Below are 19,771 nucleotides of genomic sequence, written 5' to 3'. Positions count from 1 at the left end.
AAAAAAAGAGGTTGTCGCTCCTGGTGTGAGTAAAACACCTAGGAAGGTTCTGTGTTGCCCTGCATAAGCCAGGCTACATTCCTTTTAAACTCATGCACAAAAATCATCAGCATGACTAGAAGAAAAAAAAAAAGAAAAAAAAAAAAAACAAAACAGGTCACGCTCTACTCAGAAATCTTATCTGGTCTGTTATTTGACTCTTAGTGATGATATTTATCCCTAAATAAACCAGCACTCTTCTCTGTAACTCCACCTGTTACATGTTTAAAAAAAGACAGCTAAATACGTAAAGCAGGAAACAGAACTGCCTGCTATTTCCTTGTAATATGAACAAAATCCAGACTAGGACAGCTATTTCCTTATTGAGTCTCCAAGGAGAAGCTACCCTTGTGAACAAGTTCCTGTTCACTCACCAGGCAGTCCAGCTGAGAGACAGGGCTCTTGTTGCCAGGCTGGCTGATGTCCCAGACTTTGACGCACCCCTTCCCACCCGTGTACACGTGTCTCGTGGGGTTGCTGATGGTAACTGCACACACAACTTCCCCGTGGTTCAGAGTGTTGATCTGACGGGCATGGCGGGGGATTCCTGGACCGATGAGGGCATCAGGAGGGAAAGGAACCGGCTGCATCTGGCCATCTGCAGTAACGTGAAAGGAGTAGGCTCTTTTGGGGAAGGGAAAGAGGAGAGAAGAAAAAAAAAACATAATCAGCCAAATACAGGGCTATAATGCAAGAAAAACACAGTATTTTTAAACCTGACTTTTTGCCAATCTTTTTCTTATGAAAATCAGAGCTACAATACCAAATAATACAGGCATATGAAACCTCAGAGGGAGATGAGGATTCACAATAAGTATTTTCAGCTTGCCTCATCTAAAGTATTTGTGCAGTGGGGAAGCACTTAAATTGTACCCTTAACTCTACAGTCCAAGGTCATGGCTTCTACCCCTCAGCCATCTGGATATTCAAAAGGTCTTTCAGCCCCTGGTTTCTAGCCTGCAGTTCCCAGTCTCAGCACCACCAATCCTGCGGCAGCAGCAGCAGCAATCCCTCACCAGGCACTACTCTTCCGGACTTCTTCCATGAGGATTGCACCTGTTGCCTTGCAGTAGCACTAGCCAAAGTTCAACTTTTGCTCCGTTTCTGCACTTCATCTTTAACATCAGCACCAGCTGTGCTCACACACCTCTCTTTCCAGCTGGTAACTAGTGCTTTAAACAGAAAATAGAAACATGCAGAGTGGTTGCACAGACCTTTCATCAGAAAGCTGATACCATCTTCTCGTAATTATGTTTTCTTGGATAAGTATTTTGGAAAGCTGAAAGGCTCAGTTTCCCAAGTAGTTTGGCGCTTCTGTAACACCTTGTATTTTTATTCAGTGCACGATTTCAAGTATATGGAAACTGAGGGCTGAAGAAGTGAGTCCCAGCACTGAATAAAAACACTCCTCCTTGGGGAAAGAACACAAAATCATTTCGTGTTCACTGTGATGTTTAAAGTCAGCTCTACTCAAGGACCATGGCACAAATAGCAGCTAATAAAGACTTCAGGTGCAGGGGGTTTTATTTGTTTGTGTGTTTTAAATAATAATTAAAATACTACTGCAAAAGGCTGCTCTTTATTACACTGGTGAGCTCCCTTTTTACTTCTTCTGTTTCAAGCACATCCATAGCTCCGGGTTTTGATGCTGCTGTTACATTAACAGCATTCTTCAAGAGGCCAATGTGTTTAAAAAGTGATATGAGTATCCTTTTTTTTTTTTTTTTAACTAATAAGCTATTCTCTCCCTAGTGATAACTTTATTTTTTTCAAATATATTATTGTGCTCATAATTGCCCTTTCTTTTCCAAATGTACCTTCTTCCTTAGAAATCTTCAGTCACTGTAGCTGTAGTATTGCATCCCTCTTCCAGGGACCCAACAATAGATAATTCAATTTAATCTTCTGTTCTGAGCTCTGAGCTAGTATTTTCAAAGTATTTTATTGCATGTTTCCAAGTATTGCACAGTTTGAAAAGAAGAAACAAGCAAGATGCCTGGATCCATAACAGACATCACAAAGCAACTGAATATGCCCAGGAGCAGAGCAGAAGATAATCCTTTAAAACAGAGTGAGAAGTGGAAAGGTGAAAGAACTCTATAGTTCTTTCATACAGAGGGTAACAGTGGAAACAGTCACCCCATGCAATACCAGTTTTCTCAGAAGCGAAAGGTGAAAACTGGTTAACAGTAACTGCTATTAAACAAAGAAGAAATTGATAGTGTACATGCATGCAATTCCTGTACCTCATTCATGTTTCATGGTTGGACATGAGAGTTGAAAGCCTGCTCCGAGAATATACAGAAATGGAGGATGAGCAAGTGCAAAAGATGACAAATACTTTTTATCATGGAAAAGTCAGGAATGGGAAATGCAGGATAAGAAAGAAGTGCAAAGTTCACTTCTTTGAATGCATACAAGATGCACAGTATATCAAATGTAGTTCTTCCCATGGGACCCCTTCTCTTTTTTTGGATGAAGAAGTTTTGTATGAAGAAATCTGTATCGTTTCTGTGAAGAAAAGTAGAGACAGGACTTTCCCAAAGTAGTTATTCACTGAACAGATAAGACACAGGATGGGAGAGGAAGGAGGAGTGGCAATAAGACTGCTGGAGGCTGAAAAACTGAATAGGTTCAGGTGCAGAATCCAACTAAAGAGTCCTAGCGCTTAAGAGGCTGAGAACTTAAGAGACCGAAAAGCTGGGCCCCATCCTGGGCTTCAGATCAAAGCCAGTTGCAGAATATTTGTTAGCAATTCGAGTACCAGAACTGCACAACTTTGAAGTCTCAGCCTGCCCTTGCTTTTATCATGAACAGAAGAAAAACAATTAAGCAAGTATTAAGAAATTTTTTCCAGCATGTTTAAAATGAATAATCCACTTGTACATGACTCTTTTTTTTTTTTTTAATGGAAGGTTACAGTGTAAATGTTCTGTTCAATTCAAAATACCTAAATAATTGGCGTTTTGAAATGCTTCTGTGCATACACACAGCTTCTCAGTTCTTGCTGAGATGGGTGGGAGGAAGACAATAGGAACATTTTTCAAGTGCTTCAAGCATACTGTAGAATTACGATGACTCTTCTCTTCTGAGACACCAGAGACTTACCCAGCGTACTTTTAATCATGTAGAATTTTACTAGTATGCCCGTGTTTAAAGTGCAGTTACATAGATTGTAAGAGTAGTGTCTCTTTTTTATCATCATTTGCTTCCAAGACTGGTTGGGACTCAGGATGACTGAGTTTGATGGCCTAACAAACAGAGCAGTGATAGTTTCTCACAAGCCAAGACAGCTTTTTCTATAGTGCAAGTTATCAGCAATCCCCTGTGTAAAGAAATGGCTACACATTGCCAAATCCCTCTGCCCCTGCCAAGACAAGCACACAGAAAAGTAAATGTTCCTGTTTGCTTGAAGATGTGCGGCATGTCATGCTAACATCACCACTGTCGGCATATTTATGTGGTCTAGTAACTTGTGTCTACGAGGTATTATGGCATAACTTTTCATTACACAGACCTTTTACCTTGAAAAAGCTTGCATCATTTGCAAGACTGACACTCCCTAGACAAGGAAGGCTTCTGCCTGCAGAAGAACACAGTCCTGCAGCTCAGTTGCTGTTGTCCTTGGCTACCTCTGCATCAAGACACCATGGCAGAGGGCATACTCTGCTACTTCTGGGGAGGGCCGTACTTCCAGCGCTACACCTACAAAGCTGTAGGTGTACTTACATACAATTAAGAAATTATTCAACTTTTAATGCATGGGATATATTCACCGGCTTGAATTCTCAAAACTGACAAGCATTTTGATTGTCCAGCCTTAAAAGAGTAAATATTTAGTAAAATTCAGTAAATTCTTGAGTTCTCTAAATCTCAAGGCTTTTCTTGACCGGCACTCTTTGCCCATCCATATGTCTCCTCAACAAATTGCTGTTGAGATCTGAATTCCATAGCACTGCAAAAAATGTAATGTGCCTTTTTGTCCTGTTACGATGATCTTTTAGAGCTGGCAGCGTATGCCAGGAACAGCTGTTCAGCTTCATGACAGTCACAGATTTCTGTCTCACTCACAGCATTCTGCCTCTATGAAATGATGAGGTTCCACGACTATCCATCTTTGGTCAAATGACTGTTAACATTATGATAGCCCTTTCTCGTGTTGGGCTAACAACCACAGCGAACAAAGAGAAAGTTCTTATACAATGCAACAACAATTTAATCTGAAACAAGCTGAGTATGTATCAATTAATATGTAGATATATGCTTGTACTTAATTGTGTATCATGAAAAGAACAGTTACAAGACAAACTTACATGCCTTTTATTTAGGAGAGAGTTCTGAGAAACAGTATACTGTCACTTATGATTATATTCTTTCTCAATAACAGAAATAGTATTGTGATCCAAAGACTCCTCATCTGTGTCAAAGCAGCACTGAGAACCTGCAGAGCTCCTATGCATTACAACATAGTAGGTGACACTAATACAACCTAGTTTCTCAGTTTAAACCCAGTCATTATGTCCCTCCGACTTCTGAATAAGTATCTAATGTAAGTAAGTATCATCTGACATGCTGAGGAGAGTTCAGAATAGGTTTTTCCTCTTCAAGAAAATACTTAACAAAACAGGCTTCCACATTAATTCACTGCTCAAGAACATGGCAAATCAACTAAACTACCTAACTGCCAGCTACTCTAAGTATTCAGATTGACATAATGCATGCAATTCCTGCTTACTTAAAGTACCATGCCTTAAAAATAAATGAAAAAAATAAAAGCTTCCACATCATCCCTCCAAATCAAACAGAATTCCTTAACTAGCACAAAAATACCCCAACTGCAAAACACAAAAGCAGACAGTTCCTTCTACTGATGACTGCATTTTACTTTCAGCGCTTCTTTGTACTCCAGCTTATTTTCAGTTGCAGTTATCACAACAAACAGTGAATATCTGAGTATGGTGTTTCATTATATAGGAAAAAATGCCAAGAAATAAGGATAAAGGTATTTGTATAGAAATAACAGAATCTTTAACTTCATACATTGTCATCGAATAATTCTATCCAAAGTACATGGGGCGGGGAGGGGGGGACACAGAGGCAACTTGTTTTTCTAGAATATGGTAAAATTACCCTTCCTTTAAAATATTCCTCATTGTAAATATTCCTCATTGTACACTCACTGAACGAGTGTGAAGAAGTGAAATCTTTCTAATCTTTGCCTTGAGCAATTCCAGAACAGTATATTCAAAACACAAAGAAAAGTTTGCTTATAACTAGAAGCTGAAAGAGTTAACATTCACCACATGAAATTTCCCTTTCCTACTAAAATGAGAAGCATATTTTAAGCTCTTTCTGGTGTCTGTGTATAAGACCTCGTGCTTCAATTAAAACCACACTTGAAAAAAAATACTGAGAAATGTATTTGTCCCCAATGCTACCATTACTTCACAATTTTAGAAACCAGGGAGGCAATACTGTGTACATAAATCTTATCACTGAGCTTGAAAACCTGTGTGCAGTGCACAATCCAGCTACCAGGAGATATGGTTCACATCTAGGAGAAATCCCCAAGAACATTAAATTAGCAGCTATAGAAGACTAAAAGTTAAATAAGTACTTTGACAGAAAGGCTATGCAAAGCACAAAACATGATCACAGCAACACACCAAGAACTTACGGTCCAGGGCGTAGTTAAATGTATCAAAACAACAGGGTGCCAGATTCAGACACCACATGTTCATGTCCAAAACTAGTACTGATTTTCCACCCACAACTTAAAACAAACATAATTGTTGATTAGATGATAAAAAACACCACCCCACCCTCCTGAAAAAAAACCAACCCCAAACCAGAAGAGCTTCTACGAAAAGAATAATCTACTGATGGGAATCAACTTTGAAACCAAGAATATGACAACTTATTTTATGCACATTCATACGCATATATAGATACCAAGTCCTTGTCAATAAAATTAATTACTGAACTACAAACAGCTGAAGAGAGAAAACAACTAATATGAGACCATATGAGATCAACTAATATGTGTACCCCAAAATATCAAAGTAATATGAAAAACCTAGGCTGAAATGCCTCATAGGAAATTATTAAAAAAAAAAAAAAAAACAAAAAAAACCCAAACAGAACAACCTGCTACCAAATGCAAAAACTAGCTCATTTATATAATTAAGAAATTGCTGAAGTCACTTTGACTTTCTAGATTGCTACCTAATTTCCCAAGTACATCTGTACCACTGCTAACAAGGTTAGATTCTGCAAAGAGGAAAACTAAAGGATTCACATTCAGGAATATAAAAAGATGGTAGTAAAGACTTACATTTAATGAAGTCACAAAACAAGGCAAGCAAAAGACAAGCTTTCCAGACAACAGTCCCTTGATAAACACAGACAAGTAGGAGTGGGTTCTTAATAGGCTGCTATTTTTTCTAACAAGCTGGTCACTAACAGATCTCAGAATACACAGGGGTTAAAGAAAACTAGGTGCTATCAGACATGTCATTCCTTTGGAAAGAAAGGAACTTAATTTTCTCTTGGAAGCAGGGCAGGGTAAAAAAAAACAGTCTCAATATAACCATTGACAAAAATGTGCAGTGGTGAGCATACACGTATGATGGGGGATTCAATAGTTCAATTTGAAAATTCTGTGTACCACTTGCAACAAGACTCAAACTAAAACTGCACCATATCATAAAACTAATTCAATGTGGCACCTTAATTGCACTCTAGGAAAAGGCAGGTTTTGAAAACAAACCAGGAGTACTCCACTAGTTTGCATGACCATATAACCCATATACTTTGTACAGAAAACAAAATATAGGAGACTTGCCTAACGTAGATGATACTCAAAGATGCTGCAGGTAACTGATGGCATCTACCGAGCTGCAGCAAATCAAGATTAAAACAAAAGATCATTCTAAAGCTATCAATGCAAAGACACAGATCAGTTTATGGAATTTTAGCTCTGCCTCACAAAAGCAATAAGCAAAGAAGTTACTTCAGAGGAAATGACTGACTCAGTCCAAGTAACACGACCACAAAAAAACATTACAGAACACATCAAACGAAGTGGAGTGCAGGGAGTATGTACCAAACTAGGTAATCTACGAAGCAGTGTGAATGAAGTGATGAAAACACTAAATAAAAAGATTTAAAAAAAGAAAACCACAGAGACTGTAATTTAGCTATGAAATACCAGGATACAAAGTATAGCAGCATACATGCACTGCTTTTGTGCCTTGAATAGTGCAAAAACGAGAACTCAGCCACAGAAAATTTCTGACTGAACAAAAATAGGTTTTCATAGCTTATAATAGAAAATATTGCCAGGAATCACTAATGGAATAAGTCATTGAAAGCTTATGAATATACTTGTTTAAAAGTAAAAACTTACAGCCACTGGATTATGGGCTCTCCAAAAATATTTTATAAAAGTATGCCAAATTCTACTAAAGTCAGCAAGAATGAGTCTGACCCTTAATAAAAGAATGTTTTGAGAACAAAGCCTGTTCCTTACTGTACTAAATTTAAATACACCACCATCTGATACATAACACCAACTCACTGAGCCCTCACTTCAGTGATATTGTCAACGTACCACCAACTTTTCTTTAAGTAAATCCAAGATTTAACAGGTTTCGCACACTGCCAACAGATAGCTAAGTCTGTTCTCAGAAGCATGGTGGATAACAAGGAAAACACATTCAGGACGGCTTTCCTAATCTAAGTCTGCTGCTTTCCTACTGTTATGGAAAAAGAGTAGAAGAAAATACACACTTTTTTGCCTGTATCTGCTGTACTTTTAAGGATGTGTGCGTGAATGACTTTGCAAGATATCACTAGCTATTAACAGGAGTTCAAAATGAAGGCAAACAGAAATACGTGTGTGTATAGCTTTCACCACAGTGTGTCTTATGCAGTATCCTAAAAGTAAGCTTCTGAATTTTTCTGAAGCTGCAAAAGGAAAAATTAAACCATGATACATTGTTAAAGAAGATGGTATGTACCCAGCACTTCCTAAGTGCAAAGTGCTTCAGTGAGTTTCAAAATGATGTAAGCACCTAGATAGACACTACTCTAACTGCAGCTTTCTGTTGAAAGAGAAGACAGGACTGAATGCCAAGCGTGAAGGGACAAAGAACAGGTTCTAACAGTGTGTTGAAAGCTCTGTTATAATTCTCTCTGCCCCACTCTCTCCAGGAAAACATATTAGTCAAATTTGCAGTCTATGTTCTGTTTGTATTGCATAGACTAGTGGTCCAGAAATACTTAAAAAAATAATCACATTATTCAACTGCACAGGGATAAGCCCAGTCTCAACAACTATCAAAGCCAAATTACCGAAAAATTTGATATATGCTTTTTTGGTGAATGTATTTTATTGTAACATCAATAAGCCACAGCATCACAGACGTTTTTTATTTAACCACCTCTTCAGCGATAGTTGGAACTTTTAAGTAAAAAATACCTGTTACGGAAGTTATCCTACACCTACGCACCACCTGCTGCATGCAACTGTTTATCCTTGTGTTCTGCAGCTGCACATTTACACAAAGATTTTAAAGAGCTTGCTCCATTATGCAAGGTGTGCATCAATTGCTAAAGTAACTACTTCAGATACCCACTGTGATCAAGAGTTGCAGACTCTTAGGCCTGATAAAACAAGTACCAGAAAACGAGTCTGCAAGTTTGTACTACACATTTATGCTCAGTATACTACAAAGTTTAGTTTCAATATGTTTTTATCTTACACATTTTATCACTGTCTACCAGTTTGTAGTCCCCTTAGCTAGAAAGGAGGAAACAAAAAGCCTTAAAATATACCTTCAGTAGCCTTTTCCTTGGAAATAGGTGTATACACACCTGTTTTGGGATATGACACCCACCATTTGAGAATTTATATGCTGCATCTCTTAACAGGAGAAGTCTATAGCAATCTCTTAGGAACAACCAGGCACTACCCCCTTTGGAATTCTTGTTCCCTGACACAAGATAACTTTACTCTCTTTAGATATTGCATATGTTACCAAAATGTTAAAAGTTACTTACGGTTTTCCCCCAGGAATCCCTGCTAGATTTGGAGGGATTCCAGGTACTCTCATGTGAGGAGGAGGATCAAACCCAACCTGACAATGAAAAATGAATTAATCTCACACTTGCAACTTCTCATTTGGCAAGCCACTTTTCTTCACCCCCACGATATTACGCTTTTAACCAAAATGTGGCTTTTACCCACAGTATTAGATAAGTGCATGTCCTTTCAGAGGCGGGGAGGGGTGGGGTGCGGGGGACACGACAAGATGCTTTCCCTAGGCATGCTTCTGCTAGAAGTATCTGTATGTGCATAGAAAACAAATAACGTATATCATGCATTCACACCACTGAGTGTAACACAAATACCCTGGTGTTAGCACAGAGCTGGCCCTGTAATTACAGTCCGCGGTGTGTCGGCATGTAGCCACGCCAGCGCGCTTTAGCTCTGCGACAGCCAGCATGTACCCACGCAGGCACAGCGCGCTGCTGGAAAGCAGCTTCAGGCCCCAGCTAGAATCCCTGCATGGCTTCACGCGGCACTGTGTGGGCACATCAGCTGAGAGAGCTCTCATGGAGCTACGCGGCAGGGTGCAGACAAATTTGTCTACAGCTTAAATATACTATGCTCTCTTACTGCATACTTACTGCATTACCTACTGCAATTCCACTAAACTTTTATATCCTGAATAAAAATGTAAATCAAATAATCCCAACAGACATTCTGGATTAAGCAGTCTTAGTTTTTCTTCTGAACACTACACCTGAGTTAAAATTCTTATTGCTTTAAGGAGCACATATGCTATTTAGAATTTCCACGTTGTCACATAAAAGTCCTGTTTACCAGCTTGAAAAAAGTAGCCATATCTATAATATAGCTATATCTATAATAGGTCTTAACAAGGTTAAGTCCAGTCTTGCAAATTCACAAGTAGGTGAGTCAGTCTGTGCATAAAAATGCCATCAAGTTCACGTTTGCAGAATCAGGCCCCTAGGATATTCTGCTCGACAGCAGCTATAACTAATATGCTCCATTTACTTACTACATCCACAACAGCAACTCTTCTTAATACACCTTACCACAGAGCTCCAACTTCTCACGTTGATTTCCACAAAAAAAACCAAAACACAAGGACAGAGACATAAATAAAAAGATTTCTACATGCTTCAAGATTATTTTGGTATGTCCGAATGGAACACAAATCTGGTCGAGCAAGAGAAAAGCAGATGTCCACAGCACCAATGAAATGCTTCGTAGCTACCAAAACTACCTTTCCATTTAAAGCATAAAATAGTTTTTTGGCATTTACTAATCAGTGAAAGCACTGATGAAGGTGAAGAAAAAAGGAAACACACATAAGTACACCGAGATTCTTTGTTTTCAAGGTGCAAATTTGTTTCTCCAGCCACGCAGCAAAGTGAAACACACAGTGGAGCTGTCAAGCCTCTGGCGCTGTTATAACTTGGGAATTCAACAGTGCTAAATGAAGCATGTAGCTCTTTTCAGTGAACCACAACTCGCACGACTGAGACTGCATGCAACGTATGGCCTACCATAGGAGATCTTCCATAGGCGACCACGGCAGCTGCAGCAGCAGCAGCGCTCATCTGGGGTGACATATTGTGCAGACTGGCATAGGCTGCCCCTGGACTGGTTAACTCTCCATTCATGCCAGCATGAGGTACCATTCCAAACGGAGCAGGGTACGGTCCTGGTACTGCCAACGGTGTCCGCAAACCTGCAGCTACAAAACAATGACATCAAGTTGGTTTATTTATATATTCCTGCATACAGGGAAGAAAACAGCCCTTTTTTCCCCTACAATACCTAACCTTCCCCTCTCACACGCATACGACACCAAGAAATGCTGCCATAATTTATCACTACCACCACGTCTTTTCATTCAGTGTAAATAAGATATACTGAAGTCTGAACTGCTGATTACTTCTAACAATCTCTTCTAGCATTACCTATTTCCATTTCTGTAATATTTCCTGTTTACATTAATCTCTCCTTTGCCAAATTAAGCAGTAAAGCTGACAGACATGGTTTACACAGCTCATGTCTGAGGCAACTGTGCTGTACCAGCCTGAATAGCAAAAGTAAACTTTCCCCTGCATTTGTCAAGATTTACACTGCAGCAAATATTAGTAGACTCAGACAAAGAGCTGGAGAAGAGATTGCTTTCAGAGTAAGTACCAGAAACTTCTGAGAAGTCTTTTTATATTGCATTCAGTCTCTGGATTATTTGCAAAAAAAAGATAAAGACAAAAGTAAACAAAGAAGGATAAGAGATAGAAAGATATTCAAACTCTTGATAATACAAACATCTGCTTCTCATCAAGCACTCTCTTGATATCAAGAACAAAGCAATACATTTAGTTAACATTCACAGAGAACTACATACATAAAAAAAGATTAATATTGGAACCATAAAAACACGTGAGGTAATGCATTACCGGCTTGGTTAACCAGAGGGTCCATTGTTGGAGGCTTGCCAAGGCCTGGACGAAGTCCTGGAGTTGCACTAGTGCCTGGGGTTGGCACATCACTTCGAGGAGTTGGTGTGCTGGATTTCAGAACAGGCGTGCTGGCTTTTTCATGCTGGTATCATTAAACAAATTAAATGAGTATTATTTTTAATCCAGGCCATATTACACAATTTATCACAACAGCAGCTGGGATGCTGGGCACCTACTACCTAGTCCCTCAGCCAATTTTCATAAATCCACGCAATGCTGACAACATTAACTTGTGAGAGAGAAGTGCTGACCTTTTTGATTGCTGCCAAAATTAAAATAAGAAAACAAACGTGGAAAGTTATTTTTCCTTCTTCCATTGGAGTGAAAAAAAAATAAATGCCTGAGCGAATTTTTTTTCAGGACAACACAGTATCCATCACCAAATTATTTTAGCTTGAATTCATTACTATCGCAATTATTGTTGGACACAGCAAATCTAAGTACAAAAACAATGTACCACCACAGCTGATCAAAAAGTTGTGACATAAAAGCTAAAAAGAATCTGATCCCATTATTACTGATAGTGGAGGAAAAGTTTTCAAAGAGTTACAGCTTATTTAGAAGAGTTTAACAAATGCCTGGAGAAGGCCTTAGTGACTGTATACAGACTGTGTTAAACCATAATCTGTTGCTCAAGTAAAAAATAAACAATGTTTAAGCAACTCTTGTACCTTGGAATAAATTTGCAACTCATTTGACAGAAATGCAGGAAATACAAGAAAACAAAACGAAGCAGAAAACACAGCTGAGGATGAAAGCTGAATAATACCATAAAGGTCTGGAAAAACAGTCTGTTTCAGCTTCAAATGTTTAAAGCCATGTACATTCTGCCACCAGTAGTTGCAGGAAAATGGAGAGTTAGACTTTGCAAGAAAGAAGAGCATTTATCTGGACAACAGATTGCTACCCACCAGACTCATTTCTTTGGATTTGAGGGAAGTGGAACTTCCTGAAGAGGCCGTAGATGCTGGACTGCTCGAGGCGTCTTTCTTCAGCAGGCGGGTTTTATCTATACCATTTTCACGTGGTGAATGAGTGGGACTTGCCCTTGGGGAGGAAGGATCCTAAAATAACGGGAAGGGAAGAACAGCGCAGAACTGTGTCATGGGTTGGTACACAAACACCAGTAAGGAGTCTATGGGAAAAAAACTAGAAGAATTTAAGCAGCAGGTTTAAATGACAAGACATTTTGTTATTTCTATAGAATAAAAGCCGAAATCCCTTCATCAGTTTAGAAACTTAAGTAAGTTCATATCATAAGTGATATGGTTTTATCTTACATTACACGTAATCATAAACTGTTTCCAAGCATAGAGCTTGCAATCTAAGTCTACCTAAGTACAAGCTACAGCAAGCGCACACAACACGTGGTAACAGCAAGAAAGACCAACAGCAACTGCAGTAAGTTTGCACTGTTTTTTCCATGTACGTTCTCCACACGCTGCTAGTGGCAACAAACATTTCAATAATCTCTTTTAGGCCATACAAACCTTGCTCATCCCTATCTTCATAAGAAGAGATAGAGACGCACGCTTTATATGCAATAATACGTCACTTATTTCTAAATACTATCTGCAGTTGCCTCACTACTTAAATCTACAGGAAGAACTCAAATCACCTCTTGAGTGATTATCTTTCGCTCTTCCAGAGGCCCTCTCTGCATTTACTTTAACCTGAAATAGCCAGCCCAGCAAGCTACAATGCCATCAGAGCTCTGCAGGTTCTCCACATTCCTTTGGCTCATGCGAATAGCAGCAGGGAGGAAGTAGTCCTCACAAGAGGGCACTAAGTCTACTGATTGATTATCGAGCAGTTTCATTATAAGTAGGGCTTCTTGAAAGGATTACTATAATTCCTAGTCGGATATCCATTTTTCTACTTGGCTGACATTATTTGGGCACTTGGAGCTGCTGAAGACATTTCTTCTCTGTCAGCTTCTCTCCCTATGCTTGTCACAAAGCAGAATAATCTCGCTACCATATTCAGGATTCTTAATTCTCTTAATTATTGTATGAAATAAAAGATGAAGGAAAGGGAAGGCCTGTCCCTTTACCTTGATGCCACTGACAAATCTCTGCCCTGGAGAAAAAAAGTGGCTATAATCTCTGAAAAATTTTGTGAACTGACTGACTTCACTCTGACTTTAGCTGACTTCATTCTAAAACCCAAACATTTCTGGAAAATGCTATCTTTAACATGGGACATTACAATACTAGTAATTTTTAAGGTTCCAAAAATGCTTTTAATAATATGCCTACTATTAAATACAAGGTTAGGTATTGTCTTCCTTTTTCATCTGAAGACCGTAGTTTGAAAACCTCAGCCCTCCACCTGCATCTCACCACAACTCTCTCCACTACAGAGCAGCTGTGTAGCATCAGAACGTAACTGCGGAGAGAACAGACGTGGACAAAGCAGTAGAAGAAAAAGGCAAGAGGGCAACCAGAGAAAGCTCAGAGGAAGACACAGTAACTGTGGTACTAACAAAAAGGAGAAGTTGTGAATATTTTAACATATCCACACAGAGGATTCTTTTTCTTCTAGCATCTAAACGCACTTTTCCTTTAACCTTTGGGCAAACGTCAAGACTACAAAAATGAAAAAAGTTACCTCATTCGATACATCTACAACCAAGTTATCGTCACTCTTGTCCCCATCACTGTCCTATTAAAAATAAATAAATATAGTGTTCATTTCAATTAGTACATTAAAAGCCCAGAGAAACACTACGCATCTACTCAGACATTTTTTGTTTTTCCTAAACAAAAAGCAAACAGCCTTTCATTACTTATTAGTACTAGGGTAAACAATGAAAACAGGAACACAACACCTTATTTCTGCTTCAATAATAAAATCCAAATTGGGTAGAACTAGTTGAAAGGTGGTGGTCTCACCATCAGTGCAGGATGGTCCAAAATCCCTCCTTATTACCATCATAAACAGTGTTATCACTACTCCTGCAAGAGAAACTCGTTCTGTTCATATGCTGATCTTACATGTTAATCTTATGAAAATTGCTGCTTGTGCATATCTAAAAAAACAACAGGTCTCAGAAAACTCGAGTTTTTTGCAATTTGTTTCATGAAGCAACTTACTCAAAGGAAGTTTCCTTCCAGAAAGGAAAATTTTGAAATGGAAAATTCTGGGGAAGAAAAAGTTTCAGAAATGCCATGGCTTTTCAACATTTCTGCATAAAAAATCCCAAATACTTTGACATTCTCAAACTGAAATGTTTTATTGTGCCATGTCAAGCTGCATTTTGGCTGTTTTACTTAAATCTGTGTTCACCTGAGCTGCTCTAGTGTCTCATGATAGCTCTTACTCAAGTGCCTCCTGATCCCTATCTCCAAAATAGGCTGGGATACCCCAGTAGACACATCCTATGATAAACAGTAGTCTAGTGATTTCCACCGTGCACCATGGTGGTTCAACCAGAAGCTGAGTCTTGACTCAAAAACAAAACAAAAACATAAAACATGAACAAAATATCAAGTGAATGACAAAACTTAAAATTTTCATGTGGGCAAGTTTGACATTTTCAATAATAATACTTTTAGGCAAAAACTTTCTAGGCAAACAAGTCAGACATACAAGATTGCTCAAACTGTCCCCCATCTCCTGCTTTCAAAACGTCTGGGCTATCACACTTACACTGGCATACACCAGTTCCTTCCTCTCACTCCAGGCCATAAATGTTTTTAAAAACAACCAAACAAAGAAACTTAAAAAAAACCCCACAGATAGTTTCAACCGTTCCTTTCTACTGAATATTGCTGCAAGAAATACCACAAAGACAGCAGGGACCCAAGAGTGTCACTGAAGACAGAATGGTGGCTCTATTTGCCTCTCAGGAAGCTGTCCAACCAAAGGGTGCAAAAGGAGAAGGAACAGGAAAGCTTCAGCCCTGGTTATCTGCCACCTCTTGAAAAGTATGAAGCACCCTGAAGGCAAGAATAGGTTAGAACACATTTGAGCATGTGGGAGCACAGGAGGTGGGACACTTGTTCACCAGCACTACCGCCCCTGAGGAGGGCAAAATTAGCTGCCAAGCAATGATTAAGTGCACTCCACTGACTTTGTCATCTTGGGAAACTGAAATCTACTGTGACTACAAAAGGCACCTCCTATTGATACTGTTAATATATATCAGAATGTATATATATACACACACACTAATAATATATATCAGAAGATTCTCCTCACTAACAAACACACAGGTTGAAGCTATACAGGTCCTAACATGAAAATTAATCAGAAGTTAAAAAGAAGGAAAAATAAAGTTGCATTTTGCATCTTATTTCCAAAAGCAACAATTCCTACAACTCATTTATCTCCCTTCTGACAAAAAGCAGTACTTCCTTATCCCTGCAAGGGCCTCATCTAAAATAAGCTCAAAATCAGCAGCTCTGTGTTTGCAGAATCAGGGAGCCTTTAAAAAGAAAGATCTTCTTCCAGATTAGAGTAAATCTGGAACTTTCAAATATGCTTGTTTTGCTCAATTCTTTATTTTGATGCTGCCTTTATCTATTAAATCCACTTCAAACAAACAGAACCACACATTTAAAATGTGGATTAAAACAAACTGCTTCTACAGTGCAATAATATACCTTCCATTTCTTTCCAGTAGAAAATACAAGAGAAACAAGCAGGTTAAGATTTTTCTTCCTTTTTTTTTTTTTTTAAATATCAAATGTAGCTTAAGGACGCTTACTCTTCAAATATTTAAAATGAAAAATGCCTAACATGGGGAAGTTTGCCAAACCCTTTTGTAATCAAGACAAGATTATTAGAAAGTGGTGGAAATACAACTTGCAAAACCGTAACAGTAATACACCACCACTATGTGCAGAAAGGGGAAAGTAACCCCATCTACTGCCAGTAGCTCCAGGGATATCCAATAGATGCTCAGAGATACTCTGGGTCCAAGTAGAGAGAAACTACCCTACCAAATGCTGAGGAAATAAAGTGACACCTGATTTTCTCTTGGGTTTCAGTAACCAGGAAGTAATTAGTGATTGGATTAATATAAACCAGACAATTTGCCACATTATGGTTATGTCAAAGAATAGAAATCTTCTACTAGATTTAAGTTCTGCTTTTCAGGACTCTTTCACACCAGTCCTAGTCTCTAAAGCCTGTTCAAGTATCATCCTGTGATTTGCCTGAGCATTTAGACTTGAAAGCCTATGTGAACCTCTTGTGGTTCAGGTACACCACACTGCTGTACTCAAGTGCCTCTTCGAAACCAACTGACAAGCAAGCTAGTCAAAAATGCAGAACACAAACTGTGAACGACTTATATTTCAATTTGCTTTCTGCTGAAACTGCCATATCAACGGAAAGCAAACCTTAGTAAACTGGTGCAGCTTCATAACAAATGCTATTTGCAATGGTAATTATTACTCAAAGTGGTAATAGCTAGTATCAGAAAAATCAACAAAATCCTCCATTTCAAACCAATCTGCAGGTCTTACAGCAGTCCAGAAAGGATCTCTTGCTCAAACTCTGAGAAATGTCCCAGAATACTTTGTGATTCCCAGACAGCTACTCCTGGCTCATTATTCCCTGTTGAGGAGTATTACTTGAAAATAGCCCAAACTATTGAGTCACTGCTCTTCCCACAATATGAATAATGATCTCCTTGGCACATATATTCATGCACTACATCAGCCATAGGAAACATAGCCTTGTTCTTCACAGCTCTTTTACTCGTCATACAAGCACGGTATGTGCAAATAAATTAATCATTTCTTAGACACAGATTTGCTTACATAGTGGCTGGAATCCTTATCATCCACCTTTCTCTTTTTGATGTCATTGGTATATTCAGGGCCATTCCTGCGTTTATCTGTGTTTCGCAGACTGTCCGGGACCAACAGAGAATTACTCTGTGAAGACAAAAACCAAGGTCAGTCAAAAATTCCTTTCAAGATTCCTTCATATATGGTTAAAAACTTAAATTGGATGTGATCAATGCTTTAGAAATGTGATACCTACATAGTCTTTAATTCCATTTAATTCAACTCAAAGTCCTCCAGACAAACATGTACAGCTTCATGCATTCTAAGAAGCCTGGCTTTTCATTGTTCAACTTATCAAAAGTTTAGTTCACTTGTCAATCACCACCTATTTAACTACTTAATTCGGCTAAATTTATTGTTTAGGAGAGGCAGGCTTGCTGTTTATTCATAAGCAGGTAACAGTTTTCTTTTTTTTTAAATGTACAAATCCTATATAATATAGGGGACTTACTAAATATAACCTGACTGCTTATTTCTAGACCATCATAAATAGATAAGACTTTGGTATGTCTACATCTGCAGGCATGGATAGATATATGGCAATTTGCCTTTAACTCTTAAAATAACAAATATTTACCAAATACGGTTATGCAGTACTCATTTGTTAGCTTCTGTAAATTCCAATTGCATGCCTTCAACAAATGTATTGCAAACAAAGATCAAATATTTTTACTTCCAGCATAACATTCACTACTAGTGTGAAATTAAGGCTAAAGTGTTGTTTAATCAGACTTGGTCTGAAAAACTGAGGCCAACACACACACACACAAAAGACAAACGCGAAGACTAATCTTTTCCTCAAACTACATGGACTGATTTCATTCATGCCAAGTTATGCTAAGTACAAACTGTTGACCCAAAGAGAAAGGCATTTTAGACATTTTTCAGTCACATGACAATTTGACATGCCTGCGATTCCCATCTCCATCTCCGTTCCAGCTAAAGCATTAAAACGAGTTACAATGAGTTCTTTTAAGTGCAGGATTAGCATATGCAAGAGGGCAATTTGTTCAGTGATGTGTTAATGCTGTGAACAATACTGAATGAGTTGAGAAAAAATCTCCTTTCACAAAGACCTGGTAAGCCTAGTTCCTAAAAGCCAAGTACATGCTTACATAAATAAATATATGCTCACATAAATATATAAGTAAATACGTATTTACACACATACATGTATCTCTCGCAAGTTAAAGCCTAACACCGACATATATACTGTGATGTAAGTGGAAGCCCTCAAACGAAATACTTACATCTAACCAAGAGCCAGAGGTATTTACTCTTAAAATGTCATAAACATATACTAATAGCCAGTGAACTGTGCACTAGCTATTGGCTACCCCTTTAAAATCTGAGGACATCACGGTAGTTTTGCTCAGACATTAATGCTTAGTCCCAAGGAGAAGGAAAACAAAACAGGGTACATAAGGCAATCTGAATCCTCTTTTTCCTACTTCAGAAGCTGCACTTTAAAGCCAACTCTAAGCTCTTTTATTCATGACTATTCAAGCTAAACAAATGCCAAGGGGCTTACATAAAGCATATAGGAGGGTGTAATGAAATTCAGTATAAAGAAGCTCAAAATAATGTCTTTACCGCAATGTTTTGCAGCTAAAAGGTGGGCTTGTTGGATCACTGAACTAATTGCCTTGACAAATACAGTCTGAATTTAACCCCTCATCTCCTCCCAGATGCACACAAACTCAGGGATTCACTAGATTGAAAAAACATTAAAACCCATCTTCAACATTTTAATATCAAATCCATCACTTCTGTAGCAGCAGAAGCATCTTAAGAAGCAAGCTGTCAATTCAAACTTGACTACAGACTAAAGTACTGCAAATGTCTTTTGTAAAGGAGGAAAGTCTTTTAGTTAAGAGGTACTTCCCGTAACAAAAATCATTAAAAAAAAATCTATTTTACTTCTGAAGAGCTTAGAATAAAATAATGAAGGCAAATATAAAATCTCATTTTATATTGCCAAAATTAAGTGTGAATAATGGAAAGGTGGCAGCAGGGCAGCAGCTGGAAAAAATTTAGCATCGCTGCTATTTGAAGTTACTACACAGAAGTGTAGAGAACAGCTTGCAAATTTTGGCATCAAATATGTATAGCGGCTGGTATTTTCTTCTGGTTTAATGTAAAGTCTACCTAGACAATGCTGACAATATTCTGTACGCTTTGTCTTGTAGAATTTCAATACTGTGAAACATACCTACGAACTCCTAGGTATACCTAGCTCCCAGTGTCTCCTAAATGACAAACAAAGATGATTAGATTTGATTTTTCCTCAGAAGACTGAAGGCTTACTACTCACATAAACATGTAACAATAATTTACAGTCCTCACAAGCCTATTCTGCAAAA

The 19,771-nt window shown here is 38.4% G+C and overlaps 1 protein-coding gene across 3 annotated transcripts in view; it reads right to left on the bottom strand.

Annotated features, from left to right (window-relative positions):
- The window catches only part of LOC128902322 (transducin-like enhancer protein 1), an 86,208-nt gene that overhangs the window by 15,925 nt on the left and 50,512 nt on the right, over positions 1-19,771 (bottom strand). For 2 of the 3 annotated variants that reach the window (XM_054185108.1, XM_054185106.1), the window contains exons 9-15: positions 17,379-17,495; positions 14,218-14,271; positions 12,519-12,671; positions 11,545-11,689; positions 10,639-10,829; positions 9,103-9,179; positions 414-663 (exon numbers count right to left, since the gene is read on the bottom strand). In XM_054185108.1, the coding sequence (XP_054041083.1) occupies positions 414-663; positions 9,103-9,179; positions 10,639-10,829; positions 11,545-11,689; positions 12,519-12,671; positions 14,218-14,271; positions 17,379-17,495 (987 nt within the window). The remainder of the gene's footprint in view (positions 1-413; positions 664-9,102; positions 9,180-10,638; positions 10,830-11,544; positions 11,690-12,518; positions 12,672-14,217; positions 14,272-17,378; positions 17,496-19,771) is intronic. The other variant, XM_054185107.1, reaches the window with a different exon arrangement.

This window comes from Rissa tridactyla, chromosome Z (genome assembly GCF_028500815.1).
Source record: "Rissa tridactyla isolate bRisTri1 chromosome Z, bRisTri1.patW.cur.20221130, whole genome shotgun sequence".
Taxonomy (NCBI): domain Eukaryota; kingdom Metazoa; phylum Chordata; class Aves; order Charadriiformes; family Laridae; genus Rissa; species Rissa tridactyla.
Note: the sequence above shows the minus strand (reverse complement) of the source record. Positions and strands in the feature narration are given on the sequence as shown.